This window comes from Phyllobates terribilis, unplaced genomic scaffold (assembly GCF_046119375.1).
Source record: "Phyllobates terribilis strain yellow unplaced genomic scaffold, ASM4611937v1 Scaffold_1__5_contigs__length_1240528914, whole genome shotgun sequence".
NCBI classification, from domain to species: Eukaryota; Metazoa; Chordata; class Amphibia; order Anura; family Dendrobatidae; genus Phyllobates; species Phyllobates terribilis.
The window spans coordinates 270,794,581-270,820,368 of NW_027362761.1; the positions used below are offsets into that span (position 1 = coordinate 270,794,581).

General features: G+C 42.6%; 1 protein-coding gene across 1 annotated transcript in view; it reads left to right on the forward strand.

Annotated features, from left to right (window-relative positions):
* The window catches only part of USP30 (ubiquitin specific peptidase 30), a 40,743-nt gene that overhangs the window by 12,362 nt on the left and 2,593 nt on the right, over window positions 1-25,788 (forward strand). The window contains exons 7-12 of the mRNA XM_073672494.1: window positions 9,844-9,938; window positions 11,218-11,277; window positions 13,542-13,628; window positions 14,843-14,917; window positions 22,921-23,122; window positions 24,047-24,143. Of these exons, the coding sequence (XP_073528595.1) occupies window positions 9,844-9,938; window positions 11,218-11,277; window positions 13,542-13,628; window positions 14,843-14,917; window positions 22,921-23,122; window positions 24,047-24,143 (616 nt within the window). The remainder of the gene's footprint in view (window positions 1-9,843; window positions 9,939-11,217; window positions 11,278-13,541; window positions 13,629-14,842; window positions 14,918-22,920; window positions 23,123-24,046; window positions 24,144-25,788) is intronic.

A 25,788-nucleotide genomic window follows, 5' to 3' on the forward strand; every position in this document is an offset into this window, starting at 1 on the left:
AGTGGTCTGGATAATAAGAACTGTGAGTTAAGGCCCTGGACTGCATCACTGACTCCGTGTCGTTACTGCTGCTGCCCTGCACCATCACCCCTATCCTCCGCATACACTGCCCTGAGGCTATACTCCTCCCGTGGGGAGTTATGCTACGCTCTGCTGCACCCACAACACTAGCCTCAGCGGTCTGCCCTGCAGTGGCGGTTCACTCTGACCGCAATCCACGGGTGGCGTAGTCGGACATTTAAACATCAAAACCACAAATAGTTCCTCCACTGGTTTGACCGCCCTGAGCCACGGAACCGGGTCGCCGCCATGGAGACTACAACCACCAGCATCCACCAAAAAGGGTCCGGCTCCAGGTGTCTCAAGGCCCAGGGGGCGCGTCAGAACATTTTCATCACCTTTCATAATCACCAATGGGACAAGGCAGGGTTGTCCTCTATCCCCTCTCTTATACATCCTAGTGACGGAGCACCTGCTCTCATCAATTCGCCATAACCCCAATATTAGGTGGATTGAGGTGGGAGGCACCGAGTACAAGTGCTCTCTATTTGCTGGTGATGTCCTAGTATATATCACTCAATCACATATATCCATCCCTGCTGTTATGGCTGAAATAGATCACTTTGTTACATGGTCAAATTTTAAAATCAATGCAGCGAAGTCTGAGGCCCTCGATGTCTCCCTCCCCAAATCCATATAGGATTCCATCCAGTCCAACTTTCCCTTTGCCTGGCCCTCACAGGATATCAAATACTTAGGAATTCCTATTCATAGAGACCTCTCCCATCTATGTTATCTTAATTTTGGGCCCTTTATTGAACAACTCCATACAGACCACGGTTGGCAAGTTAGAACTGTAAGATTCACTACGTGAACCACTGGTGTTTTGTGGAAAAGCACATGTACACTGTGTTCCAAATTATTATGCAAAAAGTGTTTAGGAGTGATAAGGGAAGAATTTGTCAGTTAAACTCATTGATGGTGATGTGTGTCAGGGCTCTTTATATCACTGTAAGCAATTGCAGACACCTGTGCTAATTAGTTTGGCAGGTGTGTCCAATGAAAGTCAAGACTACTTAAGAAGGCTGTCCCACATTATTAAGCAGCCTACATTTTCTGCCAAAATGGGAAAGAAAAAGGATGTGTCGGCTGCTGAGAAGCAACAAATTGTGGAGTGTTTAGGTCAAGGCATGACTACAATCAACATTGTGCGATGATCAGGATGAAGTGTCTTGGCAATCAAGAAGTATGTAGCTGATTCACAGTACACACGTGTGCGTGCTGATAAGGGCAAATTGAGGACTCTTTCCTACAGGCAATTACGTCAGGTTAAAAGAGCAGCGGCAAAAAAGCCTTGTCATAGCAGCAGACAAGTTTTTGAAGCTGCTGGTGCCTCCAACGTCCCCCGAACAACAAGATGCAGGGTCCTTCAGAGGTTTGCAGCTGTGCGTACGCCATCCTGTTGACCTCCTCTATCCACTGCACACAAGCAGAAACGGCTCCAGTGGGCCAAACAATACATGAAGACTGACTTCAAAACTGTTTTGTTCACGGATGAGTGCCGTGCAACGCTCGATGGTCCAGATGGATGGAGTGGAGGATGGCTGGTTGATGGACACCCCACGCAAACACGGCTACAGCGCCAACAAGGAGGAGGTGGAGTAATGTTTGTGCTGGAATCATGGGGAGAGAGATTGTCGGCCCCTTTAGGTTCCCTGAAGGGGTAAAGATGAACTCCATAATGTATGTGGAGTTTCTCAAACAGCACTTCCTGCCATGGTTCAAGAAGAAGAACCGTGTATTCCACAGCAACATCATTTTCATGCATGATAATGCACCGTCTCATGCTGCACATAACACATCTGCATCTCTGGCTGATATGGGCATAAAAGGGGACAAACTTATGGTGTGACCCCCATGCTCCCCTGACCTCCACCCCATTCAGAACCTCTGGAGCATCATCAAAAGGAGTGTCTATGATGGCGGGAGGCAGTTCACATCTAAGCAACAGCTCTGGGAGGGTATTCTGTCCTCATGCAAAACAATTGAAGCAGAAACCATCCAAAACCTGACAAATTCAATGGACGAGAGAGTTCAGAAGCTCCTTTCGAACAAGGTGTCCTATGTGCAAATGTAGCATAACCTAGAATAAAGTTTTGAGTTGAAAACTGTTTGATTTCAGTTTCTAATAACCTGTTAATGCTTATAATTTCAAAAATGACCATTTTTTTGGTCTTTATTAAAATGAAAAGGTTGATCGAAAAGTGTGGGGGATCTAAGAGTGTGGCAACCCAGTAGTCAGGATTACTTCGAATTCTGACAATCTGAGGGTCATGTTGCAGGTAGTGCAGCAAGAAGGCACTCATGTGTCTTGCGCATCTCGGAGCCCCAAAATTATTTTCCGGGCTAGATGCAGCTAAAAATTATTCTTAATTTTAAATCTGGTGGAGCTTAGTATAGAATCAGTACTGCACACTGCTACAAAGCCCAAATTATTTTCCAGCCAAGATACAGATAAACATGATTAGTAATTTGAAAGCTTAAAACGGTTGGTAGGGTGATTTTAACCAATCATCAAGCTTTTACTCTCCCCAGGATGACACAGGGGTAGAAAAGTCGTTTCGGATCCATGATTTGTTCATCTTTATGAACGTGAGTCTGTCTACATTATCAGTGGAGAGCCGCGTGCGCTTATCTGTCAGCACACCACCAGCAGCGCTGAACACACGTTCAGACAGAACGCTGGCTGCGGGGCATGACAAGATCTCCAAGGCGTAAGTGGCGAGCTCCGGCCATTTATCCAGATTGGAAGCCCAAAAAGAGCAAGGGTCCAGTGACACAGTCATGGCTTCAATGTTTACTTGGAGATACTCCTGTACCATCGTCTCTAGGCGTTGACTATGTGTCAGACTTCTTGTCTCCTGTGGCCTTGCAAAGGATGGGCTAAAAAAGTGGTGAAATGATTCCGCAAAATTGATGTTACCAGCAGATACTGTGGTTCTGTTACGGTTTGAGTGCTGAACACTCGTGGGTCCCACGGTTGGCAAGTTGGAACTGTGAGATTCACTACGTGCACCACTGGTGTTTTGTGGAAAAGCACATGTAAGATTCTGCAACAGTCTCTGCTGATACTCCTGCATGCGTGCATCCCTTTCTATGGCAGGAATAATTTCTGCAAATTTACTTTTGTACCGGGGATCTAACAGTGTGGCAGCCCAGTAGTCAGGATTATTTCTAATTCTCACAATTCGAGGGTCATGTTGCAGGTAGTGCAGCAAGAAGGCACTCATGTGTCTTGCGCATCCAGGAGTACCAAGTCCCTGTTGTGTTGGTGGCGAGGTAACAATCATGCTTCCTTCCTCTGTCCTCTCCCCCCAACCTCGCACAACAGAAATGTGATCAAGGTCTCCCTCATCTGATGAGTCTTCCATCAGTTCGTCCTCCACTTCTTCCTGGGCTCCTGCACCTTCCTCACTAGTTTGGCTGCTACCATGCGCCCTGGTAAAACCGTCTCCCCCACCCTCACATGCCTGCCGCCTTGGTGCTGCCGACCGTCTGGACCTTGCAGATGTTAGCCCTTCCGCATACAACTCCTCCTCCTCTACTCCCTCCACCTCCTCTTGTGCCACCACCTGACTCCGAATTCTGTTTAACATGTGCTCCAGCATGTAAATCACCGGAATAGTCACCGGGATGCGAACGGCGGAAGTGAGCACACAGACCGTGCCCTCTGCAGAAGGCCATCTAGTCTGGGATAGTGGGCTAAAAATTGCTGGACAACCAGGTTCAACACGTGAGCCATACAAGGCGTGTGTGTGACATTGCCCCGGCGAAGGGCCGCACCCAGGTTTGCAGCATTGTCGCACACGGCCTTCCCTGGTTTCAGGTCCAGTGGAGACAACCATTCATGAAATTGGTTCTCCAGAGCTGACCACAACTCCTCAGCTGTGTGACTCACATTTCCCAGACATTTCAAAGTAAAAACCGCCTGATGACGTTGAGCCCTACTGCCAGCATAGTAAGGAGGTGTGCAGGATCCCTTCTGCGCAGTTAGAAAGCTTGTGGCATGACCAGACAGGCTTTGGGTGCAGGTGGAAGACCGAGAGGAGGTTGAGGAGGCAGAAGCAGTGGAGGAACTTTGACATAAAGAGGATTGACGCACAACTCGTGGGGACGGCAAGACTTGGACAGCAGCCCCTTGTCCTGCTGTCACCATAGTTACCCAGTGCCCAGTCAGCGACATGTAACGCCCCTGTCCATGCCTACTCGTCCAAGTGTCTGTGGTGAAATGCACCCTGTCACACACAGAGTTTCTCAAAGAAGCGGTGATGTTGTGTGCGACATGCTGGTGGAGCGCAGGCACACCTTTCTTTGAGAAGTAGTGCCGACTGGGCATCTGGTACTGGGGCACTGCGACGGACATAAGGTCTCGAAAATCCTCTGTGTCCACCAGGCGGAAAAGCAGCATTTCTGTAGCCAAGAGCTTGCAGATGGCGAAATTCAACCTCTTAGCTTTCTCATGGCTAGGAGGAAATGGTCTTTTACTTGTCCACATCTGAGAGACCGAGGACTGGCTGTTGTGCTTAGACGGGGCTGATAAGGGTGTCCCCGGCAAACTGCCGGTCTGTGAGGAAGATGCAGGCGGACATGTTAGGTTGCCTTGATCCAAAGGTGGTGCTATCGATGTCGGACAGCGCTCAACACCAGCTGGTGTTACCACCTCCAAAGAAAATGATGACCTGCCAATCACGCTGGCTGTTGCGGGTAAAGAGGTGGCAGGTCTGCGTCCCAAAACAGGTGTGACTGCTGTCCCCCCAGTCACAGAGGATGAAGAGGCCGTAGATGCACAAGATGGGGCAGACGGTGGTTGGCCCGGTCGGCTAGGCCGCAGTGAGCTTCCCACTGCAACTTATGCTTCATGTCCATGTGCCGGTTCATGCATGAAGTCTCAAACTATGTATTTTTTGGCCTCTACTTAGCTTTTGTTGACAAATGTTACAGATAACACGAGTTGGGTCATCTTTATCGATCTGAAAAAATGCCCAGGCTATGCAAGGCTTAGCACCCATGCGACCTGAAGAGCCACCTCGACTTGTGGTCAGAGGCAGAGTTGTGTTTGAGGATGCAGTTGTTCACGTGCTTCCAATACTACGTCTCTGTCCAGGAAGGCGCAACCTGACCTCGTCGTCACTAGCATCCTCCTCCACCTCCTCTGCTGACCTCATCTCTTGGCTGACTGTGGGTTGACAGTAAGTGGGATCTCCAACCTCATCATCATCACCCTGTGTGTTATCACACCCGTCTTCCTCAGAGCCAACCTGTTCCTGCCCTGACAAAAAACTAAAGTTGTCGCTCCAATCAGGTATTTGAGTCTCTTCATCGTCTTCCTCATTGTCTCCACCAACAGGAGTTACAGTTTGGGAATGAGGGTCTACATTATGGTCAGAACCTTCTGCGTCTGGTCCTGGATCCGACTCATAAAGATTCTGGGCATCAGTGCAGATCATTTCCTCGTCTGGATTCACAGAAGCGCTGGAGTCGACCTCTGATTCCCAGGCTATAGTATGAGTAAACAGCTCTGCAGACTCAACCATCTGTTCTACCTCATACTCAGACGGGCAGCTGGAGATTTGGGAGCTGTGAGGAAGCAAGTGCGATTGGGGTGACACCTTTGAGGACTGGAGTATTTGTGATGTTGAAGTTGATGTGGAGGAGAGCCCACTTAAAGGAGCACTTGATATCCGTTGAAGCACCTGCTGTTTTTGTGCCTCATCTGGAATTTGTAGCGATTGGCGTGGCCGTAAGAAAGGGATCTTATCACATTGTCCGCTAAAAGAAGTAGACATTTTAGTTTGGCTGGAAGATGGTCTTTCTTCTGCAGATGTTACTGTTGCTTTAACACCTACCCCACGGACACAACCTTTTTTCCCCTTCCCAACACGCCTTTTTCCACTCATTTTGGTGGTTAACTAATTCACAACTCTGGAGTTGTTTGCACAAAAAAACAATGGATGGGAACCGAGCAGAGCTGAGTGGCCAAACTGTGGTATTAGGCCAAAACTATTGTCTGGGTTAGATGCAGATAAAAATTATTTTTAATTTTCAACCTGATGGAGGTCAGTATAGATGGACTAATAGAACAAGTCCCACACACTGCTAGAAGGCCAAATATTTTTTCAGAGCTAGATGCAGATAAAAATTATATTCAATTTGCAACCTGATGGAGGTCAGTATAGATGGACTAATAGAATGATGCTATGCCCAAAAGGTTTTACTTCACTAGGTGCAGTAAAAAAATTGGTATTCTATACACAGGTGGTGTAGCTTGCAACACAGATAGGCTACTCCACTGACTAACACACTCTGCAATAGGCCAAAAAGGATTAGCTTTGCTAGATTCAGCCAAATGCTGTGAAAAAAACTTGCACAGCACTGGCACAGACCTGCCTGGCAAAAACTGATAGGAACTGATCTAACTTAGTCCTGAAAAGGACTGCAATTACAATTAGTCTTTACTCCCAACCTATCTATTTAAGAGCACACCCCTGCCTGATAAAAGTCGTAGGAAATGCTGTAACCTAGTCCTTAAAAGGACTGCAATCACAACTATTCCCTACTCCCAAGCTATCTGTAGATTTGTGCGAAAATTGGCTTGAAATTAACAAGGTATAGCGCACACAGCAACAGCGGTGCCGTCTAACACGCAGCTGCAGCAGTGAGAAAATGGTGGCGAAGGGGAAAATGGCTGGCTCTTATAGGGCAAGGACATGTGACATACACTGCCAATGACACATGCCCTTGCTTGTGTGAAAAAAAGCACTTCGCTCCGTGTGTGCGCTGCTGATAGGCTGACAGATTGCACCTCCCCACTGTAAATGCGGGAAAGAGAAAAAAAAATGGAGATCTTCATTGTTCCTGCAGAGATCCATCCCCTGCCCCTCCCCCCGCCCCACTGTACATTCAAACTGCGTATTAACATTAATTTTCATCATTACTGAGAAAAAATCCAGTTATGATTTTGGTGCACGAACAGTTATCGAACATAACCTCGAACAGCCGAATTTTTTTCAAATTGTTCGTGTTCGCCGAATGGCTCGAACACCGCCCAAAACAGCTCGAATTTGAGATTGGCGAACAGTTCGAGTCGAACACCGCTCATCTCTAACCATCACTCCCTATTGCTCACTAATGTCATCTAAAGGAAAGTTATGAAAATCTGTCAGTTGTTTTGGATTCTATACAATATAAGCATCATCAATGGAATATCAGTGGAAATTTGAAAGTGATTGGTCTCCTAATGGGAATACAAGAAGTTTTCACAAAATATTGTTGCTTCTTGTGTTTATGGGACAGTAGAAATACAGTAGAGCATTATGTTCGACGTGATTGGGGACAGAGAAGCATCTATGCTCCAGGTAGACACAATGTACAGCATAATCCTTTTTGTTGCTCCAACAAAAATCTTTCTTCCTCCACTACATTTGAAGTTGGGATTGATTAAAAACTTAGTGAAAGCCATGGCAAAGACAAATTCACAAGGGTTCCAGTACATTTCACAGACATTCTCCAGCATTTCACCAGCAAAACTGATGGAAGGGGTATTTGTTGGTCCTCACATCAGAGAGCTTATGAGAGATGATCTGGTTGAAGGAACTCTAAATGATAAGGAATTGAGAGCTTGGAAAAGCTTCAAGTGGATTTGTGAAAACTTCTTAGGAAAAAAAAACAATCTCCAGAGTATGTTGAAGGTGTTGAGGAACTGCTAAATGCATACCAGTGTCTTGGATGTCGCATGTCTCTGAAAAAGCACTTTTTGCATTCACATTTAGATTTTTTTCCCTCCAAATCTTGGGGATGTAAGCGATGAGCGGTTTCACCAGGACATTAAAGTAATGGAACACCGCTATCAGGGTTTTTGGAATGACTCAATGATGGCAGATTACTGTTGGATGTTATATAGGGACAACCCTGAAAAATCGTATCAACGATAGTCTAATGTCAAGCACTTTTAATTTTTGCTCATATTTTGGTTTCTATTTTGTATGTGAAATTATTTTCGTTCAATAAAAACTGTTTTGTAAGGTTAAACATTTTTTTTTCTGATATGTAGATTACTGTTTAATTAATGTCGCTTGTATATTTCCTATACCTTATAATAATGATGCTGCTCCGTGGAAACTATACCTGCTACAGAAAAACTATATCCATTGTTGAAATCAGAACAAAAAAATGATTCAGAAAAGTACAAGGTCCACTGCGATGATTACAAAAGATATTTTATTGTAGACCTGTGTAATCTTCCTCGGTCTGGGGCTTCATGCAAGATCTTGCCTCGTGGGGTAAGGATGATTCTGCGAAAGGTCAGGAATCAGCCCAGAACTACACGGGAGGACTTGGTCAATGACCTGAAGAGCTGTGACCAGTCTCAAACATTACCGTTAGTAACACAGTACGCCATTATGGATTAAAATCCTGCAGGGCATGCAAGGTCCCCTTGCTCACTCCAGCCCATGTCCAGGTCCGTTTGGAAGTTCACAAATAACCATCTGGATAATCCAGAGGAGGCATGGGAGAAGGTCATGTGGTCTGATGAGAGCAAAGTAGAACTTTTTGGTATCAACTCCACTCGCCATGTTTGGAAGAAGAAGGATGAGTACAACCCCAAGAACACTGTCCCAACCGTTAAGCATGCTGGGGGAAACATACTTTGGGGTGCTTTTCTGCACCGTATTGAAAGGAGAATAGATGTGGTCATGTATTACGCGATTTTGGCCAACAACCTCCTTCCCTCAGTAAGAGCATTGAAGATGGGTGGTGGCTGGGTCTTCCAGCATGACAATGACAGGAAACACACAGCCAGGGCAACCAAGGAGTTGCTCCGTAAGAAGCATTTCAAAGTCCTGGAGTGGACTAGCCAGTCTCCAGACCTGAACTCAATAAAAGATCTTTGGAGGGAGCTGAAACACAATGTTGCCCAGCAACAGCCCCAAAATCAGAAAGATCTGGAGAAGATCTGTATGAAGGAGTGGGCCAAAAACCCTGCTGCAGTGTGTGCAAACTTGGTCAAGAACTACAGGAAACGTCTGCCTTCTGTAATTGCTAACAAAGGTTTCTGAACTTAATATTTGGTAATGTTTTTCTATTGTATCAAATACTTATTTCATGCAATAAAGTTCAAATTAATTTTGTAAAAATCATACAATGTGATTCTCTGGATTTTTTTTCAAGATTCTGTCTCTCACAGTTGAAGTGTATCCACGATACAAATTACAGACCTCTCCATTCTTTGTAGGTGGGAAAACTTGCAAAATCATCAGTGTATCAAATACTTATTCTCCCACTGTAGCTTAGATGAGTGTTGATGTAGCTGAGCTGTATGTCTGTGTTGATGTAGCTGAACTGTGTTCTTTGATATAGCAGAGTTGTGTGTATGCACATTTAGCAGAGTTGTATGTGTGGGTGCAAGCTGCAAAGCTGGATTTGTATGTAGCAGAGCTGTGTGTATATACACTGTACATTCAGCAGTGATGCGTATGAGTACACTGCAGAGAGTACATAATGTGCTTGCTGCAGAGCTATGTTTGTATAGTACACACACTGCAGAGAAAAACTAGCAATAGCTCTATTACGTCTCTCTTCTACCCTACTGCATTAAAATTTGTGATATTAACCACTCTACTACTTTACACCGCAAGGGAAGTTTTAGTTATTAGAAAATGTTTTTCCTATTTTCTGCTGTCTAAATCTGGGGTGCGTCTTATAGCAAGTTACATTTCATAGTCCGAAAAATACAGTAATTAAAAATGCAAATAACAAGATTTAAGTAATTGGTCTTTAATTTAGGGGTGTTAAACCCCATTCCCAGGCAATGGAAAACTCAACACCCCTTTCATGGAAGACTAACCAGTAACATGATATGCAAGCACTGTCAGCACCAGGTAAGAGTATATCTTCCATATTTCCTCACTATTTGCAAACTGATAATTATTAAACTGTTAGGAAAAGTCAAAGGGGTATTGCTATCATGAAAAGTAAAGGCACATTACTGGGATAGTAACTGTGATGATGCAACCTCATGAATAGGACTATGCAGCAGTTTTTTGCTCAGCTGGGTTTCCTTAGATCTCAGGATCATAGAGGATCCAAGAAAAATTTCTTTGAGCTAGACACAGACTGGTAAACACCTAGAACTACTTCATCATGTGAAAAAATAACATGAATTCCTATATGATATAGGGCTACGTGGTGACTCATTGTGCCCTAGATGCCGATCTGTTAGATCTGGAAAGGTTTTGGAGAAGCAAGGCAGACTTAATAATGTTTATCTGTAAGTGTCTCTCCACTATTTGTGCATTTATTGGGGTATAGGGACTATTGAGAGACTAACTAGGTAGGATTGTGGTAGCCAGGCTGCTTTATATGGCACAACAATGGATGGATGAGAAGGCTCCAACTATACGAGAATTTAATGACAAAATAAACTGGCTCATAAAACTTATAGAAAGGAGTGTATACAAAATGGGGTGCCATTGCAAAATTGAGAAGCAATTGGTGTTGTGGGTAGAAACCTCAGGAGCGGTCTCTAGAGAATTAATTGCATTCTGGCTATTTTATTATAACTAGAGGGCAGCAACTTTGTCGGGGAAGGAAGTGTGGCGGCGACTTTGTGATAGATACACTTATATCGTGCCTATAGTGGTATGCATTATACAATTTTTGCATGTTGTACATCACATATATTCTAATGTGACTTTATGTATTTTGTTCTGGTTGTGGGAATTATTCTGTGTAGGGGATGGAGGGAGGTTTGGGATTTTGTTTTGTGCGTGTTTTTGTAAAATTTTCAAATCTTTGAATTAAAAAAACTCACAAAAAAAGAGAGGCACTCACAGGTTGAACCCCTGGCGATCATAAAGTGATGGTATATCCTAGCAAAAGTTGTCATCAGTTTATAAGAAGGGCACACCATTTTTACCCTAATGCAATTTTTGGTATTCCTTTTGATAGAAGAAAAAATTACTTAAGATTTTTTTTTTTTTTTTTCGAAACATCACTGATGTACATGTGGACGTCACATATGATTTGGGTGGCAGTGAAGTAATATCTTAAAACCTTGATATTGGAGTTTATGGGCATATAGTATAATATGTCATGTTACCATGAGCCCTGTAAAGCTAAGCTTTATAACATTCTTATTTAATATCTCTTTTCCTTCAGAGCCCAATGAGATATGACACCTTTGACAGCCTGTCCTTAAGTATACCTTCTGCTTCATGGGTACGTATAATGTGGCAGTAGATAAAGCAAATGAGCAGGTGGGATTGGAGGTTTTTTAACAGACTGTACTTTTTAATTGTTGTACTACTCTTTTGAACAATTAGCCTTATTAAGGCAAGCTTGAAGCAGCAAAGGGGGTATTAGCTGCTGCCCCTAGTCTTTATTCACATGATGGTAGGAGGGACGTTCCATCTACAGTATGTAACCACAGCAGCCAATTTCTTAAAGGGGTTGTCCACTACTCAGACAATCCCTTCTGAATCCCAGGTAAATAACACTTATACTCCCCTCCGGTGCCAGCGTCATTCCAGTGGTATCGGCACTGGCTCTCCCAGGACTTGTGTGATGTTATGTCACGGGATCCCTGCGGCCAATCAACTCAGTGCTGGCTCCACTCTCCTCTCGTTCGGACAAATCAAGACATCCAGAGGAAGTGACAGCTGCGGCTTCTCTCACCTCCTATGGATGTCAATTACGTCTGCAGGAGAGGAAAGGGCTTATATTCTCTATGGATCATGTGACATAACAATGTCACAAGATCCTGAGGGTGCCAGTGCCGACACCTCTGAAATGCTGCTGGCATCAGAGGTGAGTATAAGTGTTGTTGTTTTACTTGGGGACACATAGGGACTCAAAAGGGGCTGTCCAAGTGGTGGACAACCCCTTTAAGGCTCTTGTGCTGTCTCTACTTTACTGGTGAGCCCTATGAGTAGCTGGAGCAGTTATGTGCTATAGACATGATGGTACTGCTGGAGCCAATTTAACAGAATGCAGTGCGGTGTAGTGGAGGGGCAACGCTGGACCTATAGGGAATGTGCATAGCTGATTTTGTTTTTGTCTTTTTAGACAGAGCAAGTCTGCACGCTAAAAGTGTAAACATAGACAATTCCTTTAAAGAGAACCTGTCAGCACAATTTTGTAATGTACAGTAAAGGCATGGCTGTATTGGTGCTGTAATACTGATTACATTGATACCTTTAGTGAAGAAATCCGCTTTGTTGTAGTTCTTTAATCACTATTTAAATGGGTTGTCCGGTCCAAATCGATAAGTCTGCAGGTACTCTGTGTGACTGCAAACTTATGAATTCCCCCCAGCATATGCACTGTGCACCGCGGGGATTTGCTGTTTTCTGAGCCGGGACCAGAGGGTATGTATGAGTTATACATACTCCCGGCCGGTGGGCCCTGCCAGCCAGAGGGCGTGGCTGACTAGAGGGCACGTCCTTCCTCCATACTAGTGTATGGAAGCGATGCTGCCCCCACTGGCCGGGGGTATGTATAACTCATACATACCCTCCGGTCCCGGGTCAGAAACCGGCAAACCACCGCGCGCTGGGAAAATTCATAAGTCTGAGTGACACAGAGTGACTACAGACTTATCGATTTGGACCGGACAACCCATTTAAAGTTCTCTGCCAATTAGAAATCGGTGCACGAGCTGGACTGTACACTGGGTCTTCTCCCTTTTTAGTGATTCCTCAGCCCCTCCATCTTCCTCCGGTCTGTGAATGAATCGTCTCCTCTGTTTGAGATCTCTGCAGTGACCTGTCATTTACAGACTGGAGGCAGGCGGAGGGGCCAGGGAATCACAGATAGGGGGGAGAAGACCCAGTGTACTATCCGGCCCCTGTGCACCGAAGTCTAATTATCAGACAACTTTAAATAGTGATTAAATAAGAACAACAAAGCGGATTTTTTAACCAAAGCCGCTGAGCTCGGTGATTGAATGCAGCGGTGCTGTACACTGTCGAGGTTACATCACTGCTGCAGCCAAAACCATGAGACCTGCACCTGGAAAGTGTGAGTACCTGCACTGTTTATTATTTTAGCTATATGGGAGTGTTTGTGGTTCACTTTCCCTAGAATTTACGATGTTGATAATCAGACTGTTAATAGAAACAATCTCGTCGAGGGCTGATCAGCAGCATTATGACCAATCACAATCTATTGTGCATGAACACAGAAATGTTTTCTTCTTCAATTCTGATAAAATGAATCAAGACATGATCCATCAGGTTTTTTACTAAGGAGATATTCTTTCCTGGAAGCAATGCTACATCACAGAGGCACATGCAGAGCCTACTGGTCTGTTACTAACCAACCCATGGTTGGCAGTAAGCACACTAGGACTATGCACACAGTAAAGTGTTTTACACGCACACAAAAAAAGAAATTCCAAAATCTTAAGTGAGCAGTATTTGAGAGTACAAAACAGAAAGGTCTGTGTATTTTTTATTTTAAAATATGGTTAATTTTCCCACCAGGGCCGCGCCATGACCCTTGATAACTGCCTGCAGCATTTCATCTCCACCGAGAGTGTTAAGGATGTTGTCTGTGAAAATTGTACCAAAGTAAGTTATATTTGCTTACGTATTGAAAGCTATGTGTAATTGTACAACATGTAGTAACTGACATTTACATTTCTACAGATTTTTTTTTTTTTTTTTTCAGCCTTTGATATAAATATGTAGAAGCAACATATTCTGAAGTACTGGTTGTATTCACTCACACCAGTCCCTGTTCCAAATGGGCATATAAAATTGTCCTTGGAGGGGTTTTCCCCACAAACAAAGTTCGTTTTAATCAACAGATCTTGAAGTAGAAATAAATATAATCTTATATATGTGCCCCTGCTGTGTACTGTGTAATGGCTGTATCTGACTGTGCAGGAACATGGTCTGATCATACTATAGCTCCTGGGCAGGGATAATACAGATAGCACAGCATGGGATCACAAATGATTCTTTCTTTGAGGGAAAACAATGTTTAAAAACAGGCGGGGAAATGTTTTACCTCCCAAAGAGAATTATCTGTGACCCCGTGCTGTAATGTCTGTGTCCTCTCGTTTGCTTCCTCCCCTGTCCAGGAGATGTGGTATGATCAGACCATGTCCCTGTACGGTCAGACACAGCCATTACACAGTACACAGCAGGGGCACATTTATAAGATTATCTCAGCATAGGGACATTTTTTTTTAAACACATCCAATAGTGAAACTTAATTTTAATCAATACATCTTGGAATAAAAATAACTTTGGTAATGGGAAAACCCATTTTAAGTTTTATTAGGTGTTGTTGAAAATGAATATGTCCCTAATGTGTGGATTTCCTAATGTTGCTGTCTAATTGAGAGCCCCGTTCCTCAACTCTCATATTGGTGCATTAGATGTCACAACAATTGTTAAAATCTATCACGCAATACCCCCCTAACGTGTCTTACCATTAATCTAGCGTCATCAGGAGTACAGGTGCTACAAGATGAAGGCAGGTTAATGGTGAAACATGTCAGGAGGGGGCAGGGGGGACTTGTGTGATAGGTTTTAACAATTATGGTGGCTTTCCCTTGCACAAGAAAGCTGTTACATACTGCAGACCCACCATCTCCACAACTATTTTGCAGTAATAGGGAAGTTGAGGAATAGTGCCCCTCAATCTTCAGGGCACCTCGACTCCGAATGGCAATTCTACAAATGTAGCAGTTACTAATGGTAACTTACTCATACAAAAAAAATTGCCTAAGAACTACCAAACACCCATTGATTTATTATTTTTACTATTATTCCAGATTCAAGATAGAACAAATGAACAATTGGTGGAAGACCAGAAAACCACATTTGTTAAACAGCTGAAGCTGGGAAAAGTGAGTTGTTTATGGATGTGAAGAAAAACAAATAACACCCTCAAATATTTGTATAGATGAAAATAATAAATGAAAATCCTGTTCAGCTATCGAAAATGTATGTTTGCTAGTTTGTTTTTTTTTGCCTTTTTAAATCAACCCTTTAGTGGTCCTTGCCAAAATTGTACATCCTGGGCTGCAATCTGTTAACACTCCATGTCCTATTGATCTCACAGGTGTTGTCAGAGTCAGCAGCAGAAGTCATAAATCTCATAAACGTTCAAGTCCCCATGTGGAACTAAAAGAATTAAATAAATGGTTTTATTTAATTATTTTTTAAGGATTCAAAAGAAAAAAACAAAACCACAAACTCTTCTCCCAATCACTATGTCAAAAAGAAAAAGTTCACACTGTTTTTTATGCTGCTTCTGTATAATATAGTCCCATCATCTATGGTACCAGTAAAAATGTTAGCATTTTTTTGGAAGATAAATTAACATTTGGGTATATCTGCAGAAAATGCATGGTCATCCAAACAAAAGTGTTTTTATTTTGATGTACGAAAGTAGCAAAACATAATTAAACTATATACATTTGGTATAATTGTACCGTTCCACAGAATATAATTGTCATTTATATCACATGGCGAACATCTTGAAAACAAAACTTTTTCCTTCTCAAGTAAAGTTTAGCAAACATAAAAAAAATCTATTACAATGGAGAAGATTTAGCAAGCTAAAGGTGTCAGACTTCTGGTGCAATTTGTGCAAAAAAAGTGCCTTTCATGACTTGCACCACATTTATTATGTGTTTTACATACTTTCAGCATTTCGTTTGACAACGGGCAAGGCAAGGCTTCACTGAATAGGTTTATTTCCTAACCCTTGAAAGGTGTGTGATCTAACACAGATCACCCAAAAATGCACCAAAACTGTGGTGCAAATTTCTGCCACAAAGTAAGCTAATAGGTGGTATAAACTTAAATTAGAAAGTCTCAAAATGCATTAAATCTATTCTGAATCATTGTTATTTGTTTAAAACTTAATATAAACTGTCACTCAGGACCATCAAATTATAAATACCGTATTTTTTGGACCATAAGACGCACCTAGGTTTTAGAGGAGGAAAATAAAAAAAAAATGTAAGCAAAAAATCTGGTCATGATGCACTTTTAAGGGGGAGAGGGTCTTCTGCTGACACTGGTATAGGGGTAATGTCCCCCAATTCTGACAATATCCCCCATCCTGGTATATATGCCCCCCCCCCCTTCCTTTTATACGTGGTCCCCATCCCCATCCTGGTATGCCTGGCACCCCTCCATCCTGGTATGCATGGCACCCCTCATCCCTATCCTGGTATGCATGGCACCCCTCATCCCTATCCTGGTATGCATGGCACCCCTCATCCCTATCCTGGTATGCATGGCACCCCTCATCCCTGTCCTGGTATGCATGGCACCCCTCATCCCTGTCCTGGTATGCATGGCACCCCTCATCCCTGTTTTGGTATGCATGGCACCCCTCATCCCTGTCCTGGTATGCATGGCACCCCTCATCCCTGTCCTGGTATGCATGGCACCACTCATCCCTGTCCTGGTATGCATGGCACTCCTCATCCCTGTCCTGGTATGCATGGCACCCCTCATCCCTGTCCTGGTATGCATGGCACCCCTCATCCCTGTCCTGGTATGCATGGCACCCCTCATCCCTATCCTGGTATGCATGGCACCCCTCATCCCTATCCTGGTATGTATGGCCCCCTCATCCCTATCCTGGTATGCATGGCACCCCTCATCCCCATCATGCTGCACATAAAAAAAAAAAAAAAAAAAAAAAAAAATACACTCCTGCTCATCTCTCTTCTCTCCTCCAGCGCTGCGTCCTGTCTGCCTGCACTGATCTCTCCATGTGAGCCGCGCATGACGTCACTGCCATGCGTGGCTCACAAGAAGAGATCAGCTGCCGGAAGTCACTGCTCCCCACGCCGGGACTGTGTGCGCGGGGAGCAGTGACTTCACTCTGCTTCATAGCCGGCACACAGCGGAGCCGCGCTGCGGCTCCTGCTGCTGCTGGCTATCTCGTGTGCTCGCTCATTAAAGGGCATGAATATTCACCCCCTCCCCCCTCATTTTCTTTAGCAGCGGGGACAGTGTAGGCTGCAGCGGGTGGCTGCCGCCTCCTGTGGCCCGCTCCTCCACCGCTACTGCTCCCCCCACACTATATATATATATATATATATATATATATATATATATATATATATATATATATATATATATATATATATTTTCTCCCCCCCCCCCAACATTCGGACTATAAGACACACACCCCCATTTCCCTCCAAAATTTTGGAGGAAAAAGGTGCGTCTTATAGTCCGAATTCAATTTTCAATACATGGATCATCCAATAGTAATGTATAAAGGTCCCTTGATCCTAAACTACTAGAAATAGTAAACAAAAGGAAGAAAAAAGAAGGAAAAGACAGAAGGGGGTGGGGGTTGAGAAGAGAAAGGGGTGCCTTATTGGAAAAACCCGTGCCATAACTCAAGAAAAAAGGATCTGGAAGTTGTCAGAATCCTTTAAATTCTTCCTATATCTGCCAGAATTTCCCAAAATCATCAGGGTTTTCCAGCTGAAAGTTTTTCCATCACATAAAGAAATTGAGATTTCCTGCTGCCATTCCAACACTGAAGGAGTGAAGGAGGACTGCCAGTGGCGTGGAATAACTGGTCTGGCAGCTGTAAGGCAGTGTCGCAGAATTTTTTATTTATTTTTTTTCTGTGCTTTAATAAATTTAGGGAGAATGGAAAGATGGGCAATCTTGGGAATTTTAGCCACTGTTTGACCACTTAGGGAGTTACTGATCTGAAATATTTTCCTCCAGAAAGACTGACTATTCGGGTAGCTCCATCAGAAGTGGGACATTGTCCCTGTCTGTTACCTAAAGAGTAACTTGAAATTTTTCTCCTGCGCTCTACACGCAAAAGACAACTTTTGAGAGAACCGGAAAGCCTTTAGCCATTCCTGTGATAAGATTTCCATGCCCAGTTCCCTCTCCCATGCCTCGATGTAGCTCAAGACACCACTATTACCCTCCTGGTTTAACATGTTGTAAATAATAAAGATAGCATGAGGGCAGGGATTCCAGAAGAAACAAGGCCTCAAAACAAGTGGGAGTATCTTGATATGAGCTCTGGCCTGCATGAGGATTAAGGAGTGATTTCAAATGAGAGTATTCGAGCTAAGCGAGAGAAACTAATGGGGTAAGAGCCTGTAGGGCTTGAAAGAAGGAAGAGGAGAGCCTGATACTACATGACAGAACCTTGCATCTTCTGAAGCCTTCCATATCAGGAATTTATTTCTTCAAGCACCAACCAGGAAATTTGGGTTATCAAATAAGGGAATGAGGGGACTACAGGGTCGAGATAGTATTGACCTCTTAATAAATGCATCCCACACTTTGAAGAAAGAACTAAGAAGTTCAGAATTATTTTTTGTGTATTGTCTATGATTTGGGGTGATCCAGGAGAGATATTTTAAGGGGCCATTCAGTGTTGTTCAATGGAGAACCATTGTTTGGTTTATCTATGGAAATTGCAGTCTAGAGCTCTAAGAAGAAGTGAAGCAGAATGGTAGGCCTTCAAGTCAGGAAGTCCTGCTCCCCCTAAAATGTTTAGGATGAATCAGAACTTTCCATGCTGTTCTAGCTTTTGTATGTCCCCATATAAATTTAATTATTGCTGAACAGTTTGTGAAAGAAAACTTCTGGAGGGCGAATAGAGACGGTCTGGAATATATAAAAAAAATCTTGTCAAAACGTACATTTTTATGGCATGAATTCTCCCAAACCAAGAGAGTTGTGATTTATCATATATAGTTACATCTGCGGTCCTAAAAAGGACAATAGTTTAATTGATATAGGATCTGACTATCCACAGGGTTTTGGACTCCCAAATAAGACAGTTAACTATACTGCCATTTAAAGGGAAAGTTCTGAGAAATCTGAACTTCAAGTGCTTGTGGCAAGGAGATATTTAACACCTCTGATTTAGTATATTTGACTTTGAAATTTGTCAATTGGCTATAATTATCAAACTCTTGTATGATAGAGGGAAAGGAGATATGTGGTTGGGATAAATAAAGCAGGAAATAATCAGCATAGAGGGCCGTTTTATAAGTTATCGGCTCTACTGAAAGGCCTTTGATGTCAGGGTTCTTTCTGATAGCTACTGCCAAATGCACCATAATGAAGACGAATAGGAGAGGGGACATAGGGCACTCCTGTCGGGTTCCATTACGTATAGGACTGGCTAGGGACCCATTGTCTCGCATTCTCGCAGTAGGAAAGGTATTTAGGGATAGGATTTGAGAGAGAAAACGAGGGCCCAAGCCTGGCTGTCTAAGGACAGCCAACATGGACCCCCAGTCAACCCGATCAAAGGCTTTCTCTGCGTCAACCGATAAGACACATGGGGACGGACAAAGACTTGGCCTTAGATGTCAGTAGCAACGTTTTAATAGTATTATCCCTCGCCTCGCGCCCCTGAATGAATCCAACCTGGTCCGTATGTATCAGGGACTAGGAGGAAAGAAGTCAATCGATTTGCTAGGGTTTTAGAAGACAATTTAAAGGGGTATTCCCATCTCCAAATCCTATCCCTATGTGTAGTAGGTGTAATGATAATACACCACTTTAATGTCTACATTAATCAGTGAGATAGGTCTGTAGCTAGATGATAAATAGGGATCCTTCCCTGGTTTAGGTAATACACTCATGTGGGCCTCTAGTGAGGTACAAAAAAAGCATTATCAGCTAAAGAATTGCAAACCTTGGTAATGAAGGGGGTAAGCAACACCCAGAATATTTTATAAAAAGCTGGAGTGAACACATCAGGTTCTGGACTTTTACCATTTGGAGACTTAGTAATTACAGAAGCAACTTTTACAACACTAATATCAGTCTTTAGAGAGTCTATAGTTTCATCCCTCAATAATGGCAAAGCAGTCTCCTTCACATACGTTTCTTTACGGTCTGATAGGGACCATGTCAGCAAAATGGCCTCTAATTTTGTGAAGTTGGGCATAGTATGTCCTAAATGTTTCCAGCATTTCTACTGGGTTACTAGTTTCTGTACCATCAGCTTTTCCAGTTCTAGTAATTATAGGTAGTAGTGTTTCGCAGGTGAAGACACCTGGAAAGTGGGCGTCCACATTTATCTGCATGTTCGTAAAGGTATCTCCTGAATCGGCCTCTAAATTTCAAGTATTTTTGGTCTAGAAGAGCTTTCAGGTCTTCTCTAGCTCTGGTTAATTCTGCCAGAGAAGTATGGGATACAGTCTGTTTATGATGAGTTCTGCTGAAGAAGTGATGAAATTGTGGACTTCCTCTTCAGTATGGTACCGTGTTAAAATATCCCGAACAACACATTTCAATGCTGCCCTCTGAGTAGGTAGATTGGTAGGGCCCGAGGAGTGAATAGAGAGGAAGGAGCTAATGGAGTCCCTAATCTGTTGTACAAAACGTCTTTCAGTAGGTTTTATCTCCAGGTCCAAGTACATCCAGCAGTATCCTGGTAGGTTAAAGAGAGGAAAATGAGTGCATGATCGATGGATGGATAGAAGCGGTTGCCAGGACAACACACAATGACTTGCTAAGAAAAAAATCAATCCAGCTGTATGAATTGTGAGATGCTATTGTCATAAGTTATGTTTCAGCGATTTGCATAATATTTGATATCTATACTTTCCCTTACTAATGATATTGGGGTGCAGAGCCTCTTGGTTTTGTATGATAACGGCCTAAGATAGGGCATGTCCGACAGAGGTAGTGATATCCTATTAACAAGTTATATGTACTGGTAATTAAATGTATACATAGATAGTGTTGGATATGGTGTTCATACATGTACATCAATAGTTCCCCTGAGTGAATTTGGGTACTCGGGGTTACTCAGTCTTTCTTGCTTTACACGTAGGTGCTATATGCTCTGTGTGTGGTGGTGAGGTTACTGGTACTTGTAAAGGTTTGTCCGGCACATAGTGTACTTGGTGCATCACCACTTGTTAATAGTTCCACCTCGACTGGAACCTTGTTCATGTTTGTCTATAGTGATTATAATAGTTTTTAAAATAATTTTTCTAATAAAGATATTTTTAATAGTCCAATACCTTGCTTAATCCTATTGTATCTTATTGGCTTCTCGTATACATATATATACCCAGCTTTTTTCAACTATTTTGAAGTGTCCTTCTATGAGCCCTGACCTAAATCCTATTGAGCATCTTTGGAAAGAGCTGAAACATGCCGTCTGGAAAAGGCAACCTTCAAACACGAGACAACTGGAGCAGTTTGCTCATGAGGAGCGGGCCAAAATACCTGCCGAGAGGTGTAGAAGTCTCATTGACAGTTACAGGAATCGTTTGATTGCCGTGATTGCCTCAAAAGGTTCAACAAAATATTAAGTTAAGAAGAACCATCATTTCTGTCCAGGCCTATTTCATGAGTTTAATTTTTTAAAGAATTCTGTGGAAGCAGGGATGAAAAGTAATGACTGACTTTCATTTGTTCATTTTCATAGATTTTTAATTTATTATTACTTTTGTCAGATTCAAGTTACTTCTGTGACCATTGTGGGTTTTTCTGTCATTAAACGAGGGGTACCAACAATTTTGACCACGTGTGTAGTTGGGAATGATTTGCAAGCCAGCACAGAACCTATATTATAGGGATATCGAGCTCCAAACACAGAGGGCCAAAATGAAAATCTTGGACAAAGTCGCGGACCAACCAGTATACAGAATAATGGGCCCCACATGGACCTCCATACAGAATAATGGCCTCACAAAGAGGTGACAGTTCTGGTGTCGCAGGCCAAATAAAATCACACTGCGGACCAGATTTGGTCCACGAGCCAGAGTTTGACTTGTATGCTATGTTAGGAAGGTACCAATTTGCAAATGTGAATGTGGTAGAATCAATTTTAAGCTTGAGGAAAATCTAGTGCTTTTGAGGGTCAATGCAAGAGTCCTCAAGAGCATGAGGGAGGGACCTATGAATGGCAATCAACACCCCACTCGATATTGCTATGGAACCAAGTTTTGAAATATTTATTCCAAAAAGCAGGAATATGGCCTACACCTTTAAAATGAGATTCCTGCAGAAACAACTTTTGAAACTTATTTTTATTCATATCAAAGAGAACCTGAGATCTCTTCTGGGGAACGTCCCACATGCATTCAGGGATCCTACCTTGATTGATGTCATTGTAGCTCCTCCTGGGGGAGAATGGAAAACATGGGGGAGGAAAGAACAATGTATTCAATTTATCAAACCGCATGAACCATTGTGATAAATCTGACGCATTTTGAGACAGACTACTCAGACTTGGACAAGGCCAAGTTTGAAACTGTCTAGTCTGTTTATTAAATGACCTACTGGATTCATGTAAAATACCAGGGTCATTGGTCCTTAGCACCATAGGTGCTTTTAAAAAAAGGTTTGCCAAATGATGTCCCTTTTCTGACATCAGTCCATGCTACTACGCACTTCCGGCCCCATCGTTTTCCTGCTTGCCCTTTGCAAATAATCAGAAGAACTTTCTAGTTCTTAACAGATAATTGCCCTGCTTTTTATCCTGATTGCAAGAGTAAGCAGTTAAAACAGCTGAAAGCTTTCAGTATCACTAGTATTGTATGTATGTAGGGGGAGAGCAGAGCAGGAACTCTGAGAGGTGGCTCTGACTGTACAGTAAATAGTTGCAGGGATCAGAGACCTGAGTGAAAGTTCATAAGATAGGTTCTCGAAAGTAGACGATACCTTGTAGGTAGCTGTCATCGCCATGTCTGCAATACCTTTTACCTCCTGATATAGAAGTGAGAGGTGCTGAGTAACACCTTTTTAAGGCAGTTATACTGTATATGCCCATTCTGCAGAACATTTTGTTATATGCAGCTGGATGATTGTAAGTAAATACTTGTACTGTTACATATTAGTTCATTTGACATTGCCATGTTTTTTTCAATAGCTTCCTCAGTGTTTGTGCATCCATTTGCAACGCCTAAGCTGGTCCAATCAAGGTAGCCCTCTGAAACGTAATGAACATGTCCAGTTTAGTGAATTCCTGGCATTGGATAGATATAAGTATCGACTCAATGGGAATGTATTCCGCCAGCGACAATGTACTACTCAAGAAGGAACTACCCAAACAACAACTGAAACATCAGCAGGTACATGGAATATCTACATATTCTGACCTCATAATGTAAATTTGTTCCACAGTGATTGTGTAGCAGTTGGAGATAAACCATGCATTCCCTTTTGTCAGATAAATCAGGAAGGATTAGAGCTTTGGTGGTCTACCTGCGCTTGATTGAATAGTACCTTTGAGTAAGGTCACAGCATCTTGTATATTAACTAATTAATTTCCACTGGGTGCTATGTCATTCAGTCAATTTGCCATAATAATAGTCTTGGATCAGTCTTTATAAGAAAAGATAATCTCTAAAATGCATCTATAATGACTTTTTTTTATTTTAGAAGAGTATGCCCTGCTGTTTATACAATATTTTCTAAATATCTCGTCTGATGAGTGGGTAGTGGGTAGCACTGGTCCCAGTTGAATATTTCATTTCTTTATCATGCTTCTGTTACAGGCTGTGTGCACTTTGTTCTTACCCCTTCTAGGAAAGACAGGTAGGCTAGGTTCAATCCTAGCACTCCAGGTCCTGATTAGGTGCGCCTGGATAGCTATGACTAGAACCAGGCCATGTGTTCACTGATCAGTCCGCTGTGGGAAGCTGAGCAGAGTGGGCTGTGTTAGAGCTGGAAAGAGACAAACCAGAATTTCTCTGAGAAGAGACTGCACAGGTTGTGGGCACTGAACTGAAAGTATCACGGGTTGCTATTGATGATAATTGTTTTGTGTGATCACACTGAGACTAGCTCAGCCGTGTCTGAGTAGCCAGGGACTATAATGTTTTTTTTTTCTCGGTACTGTATCACCAGTGGAAATAAACATTAATCTGTTTTGAGATTAAAACCCCATGGCTTCATGTTCCAAGCGACTAATCGAGAGTGTGAACCCCTACACTATGTAATCTTTTGGCATTATAATTAGTGTATATTACTCTGATTTATCCTTGTTGTTATAGCTTCTGATGGGCATCATAATTCCAGGGTACCATTGCTGAATGGAACAATACTGTCATCTCCTCACACAATTTCCAAATCTTCTAGCGCAGAGTGCACGTGAGTACTTTTTTCTGTAGATGTTTTTTCAGCCAGCTTTTGAGTACCTTACATAAATACTTAAAGGGGTATTCCCATCTCCAAGGTCCTATCCCAATATGTAGTAGGTGTAATAATAATAATATTAGCAAATACCTACAATTATAAATGTAGTATAGTATTTTTGATTCACCATGCCACTTGCCTCATGTGCAGGCATTGCAGGACCTTAGATATCCATGGTTACGACTACTAGCAGCTAGCTAACTAACTGTCACTTTATCCTGCCAGTCATAAATGATATTTAGGTAGGTAGATTCATGGGATAACTATGTGCTATTTATTTTCCTAAGAAGTTGATGCATGGCTGCCCAGCTTCATTATTGCAGAATACACTAGTAAGGTGTGATCTGTGACAGCAGTTTGGCAACCATGCCTCCAGGGAGTAAGAGATCCTATCCCATCCCAATCATTGGTTCAGGCTGCTGCTGTCTCACTCCTCCCGCAGCTTTGTCACCTCTGATGGGCTGCTGTGTATTAAAACAATATATTTTGAGGCAAATGAGCCTTCCTATGGTTACTTTAATGTTTAAAATGGAAATACTTCAATGTGGTGGCACTGTTAAATGATTGACAGCTCTAGTTTAAGATCCACATGCAGCTCTGGGAGAGCAAAAAGATTCTTAGCACCCTGATCCAGTGGCCACATCTGAAGTCCATGCCGACCGGATCAGAGCACTGCAAACAGCACCTTTTCTATCACACGTGACATCATTATGTTCAAGCCAGACCCATGCATCACATCATGGGGACCTACTAAAAAGAAGAGATACTGGGGGTGCTGAAGGTAGTAGGAAGTTCAGTGCTCTGGTGGCTACAGAACTGTGACATAACTGCTGGATCCGGGTCCTGCAAATCTTTTTTGCTCAATTCTAATATATGTATTTATATGTAAAATATATCTTTATAATTATGATGTCACTATAGCAATTATTTATTATGCTTTGCTTATGTAGCACCATCATATTCTTCAGCACTTTACAGACATTATCATCACTGTCCCCATTGGGGCTCACAATCTAAATTCTCTATCAGTATGTTTTTGGAGTGTGGAAGGAAACCGGAGAACCTGGAGGAAACCCACGCAAACACGGGGAGAACATACAAACTCCTTGCCGATGTTGTCCTTGATGGGACTTGAACCCAAGACCCCAGCGCTGCAAAGCATCAGTGCTAGCCACTGAGACACCATGCTGCCCACTAATCCTTTATACACATAGTACTTACGGTGGTGTGTAGTCCTAACACCAGAAGCATGATACTTAAGAAAAAAATGGAAGGCCGGCAACTCAAATGGTACTATGAAATTATAAAGTTATTAGTTACAACCATACACCATTGTAGGATAAAGAAAATAACAGAAGAAAAAAAGCATTTGACTGCAAGAATGGAAAATGACTAAAAATATTGGAATAAAATCAGTATTTTGTTTTTTTTTTCAATATCACTATCTGTAATAGAAAAGGAAAAAAAAAATCAGAAATCTTAATTTTCTCACAAGTCAAAAAAAACTATTACTAAATTAATTCTTTCTTGTTCTGTAGTTTGATGATCACCACTCTCAGGAATACAATGACAGCTAACGGCTATATATACACTAGAGAAA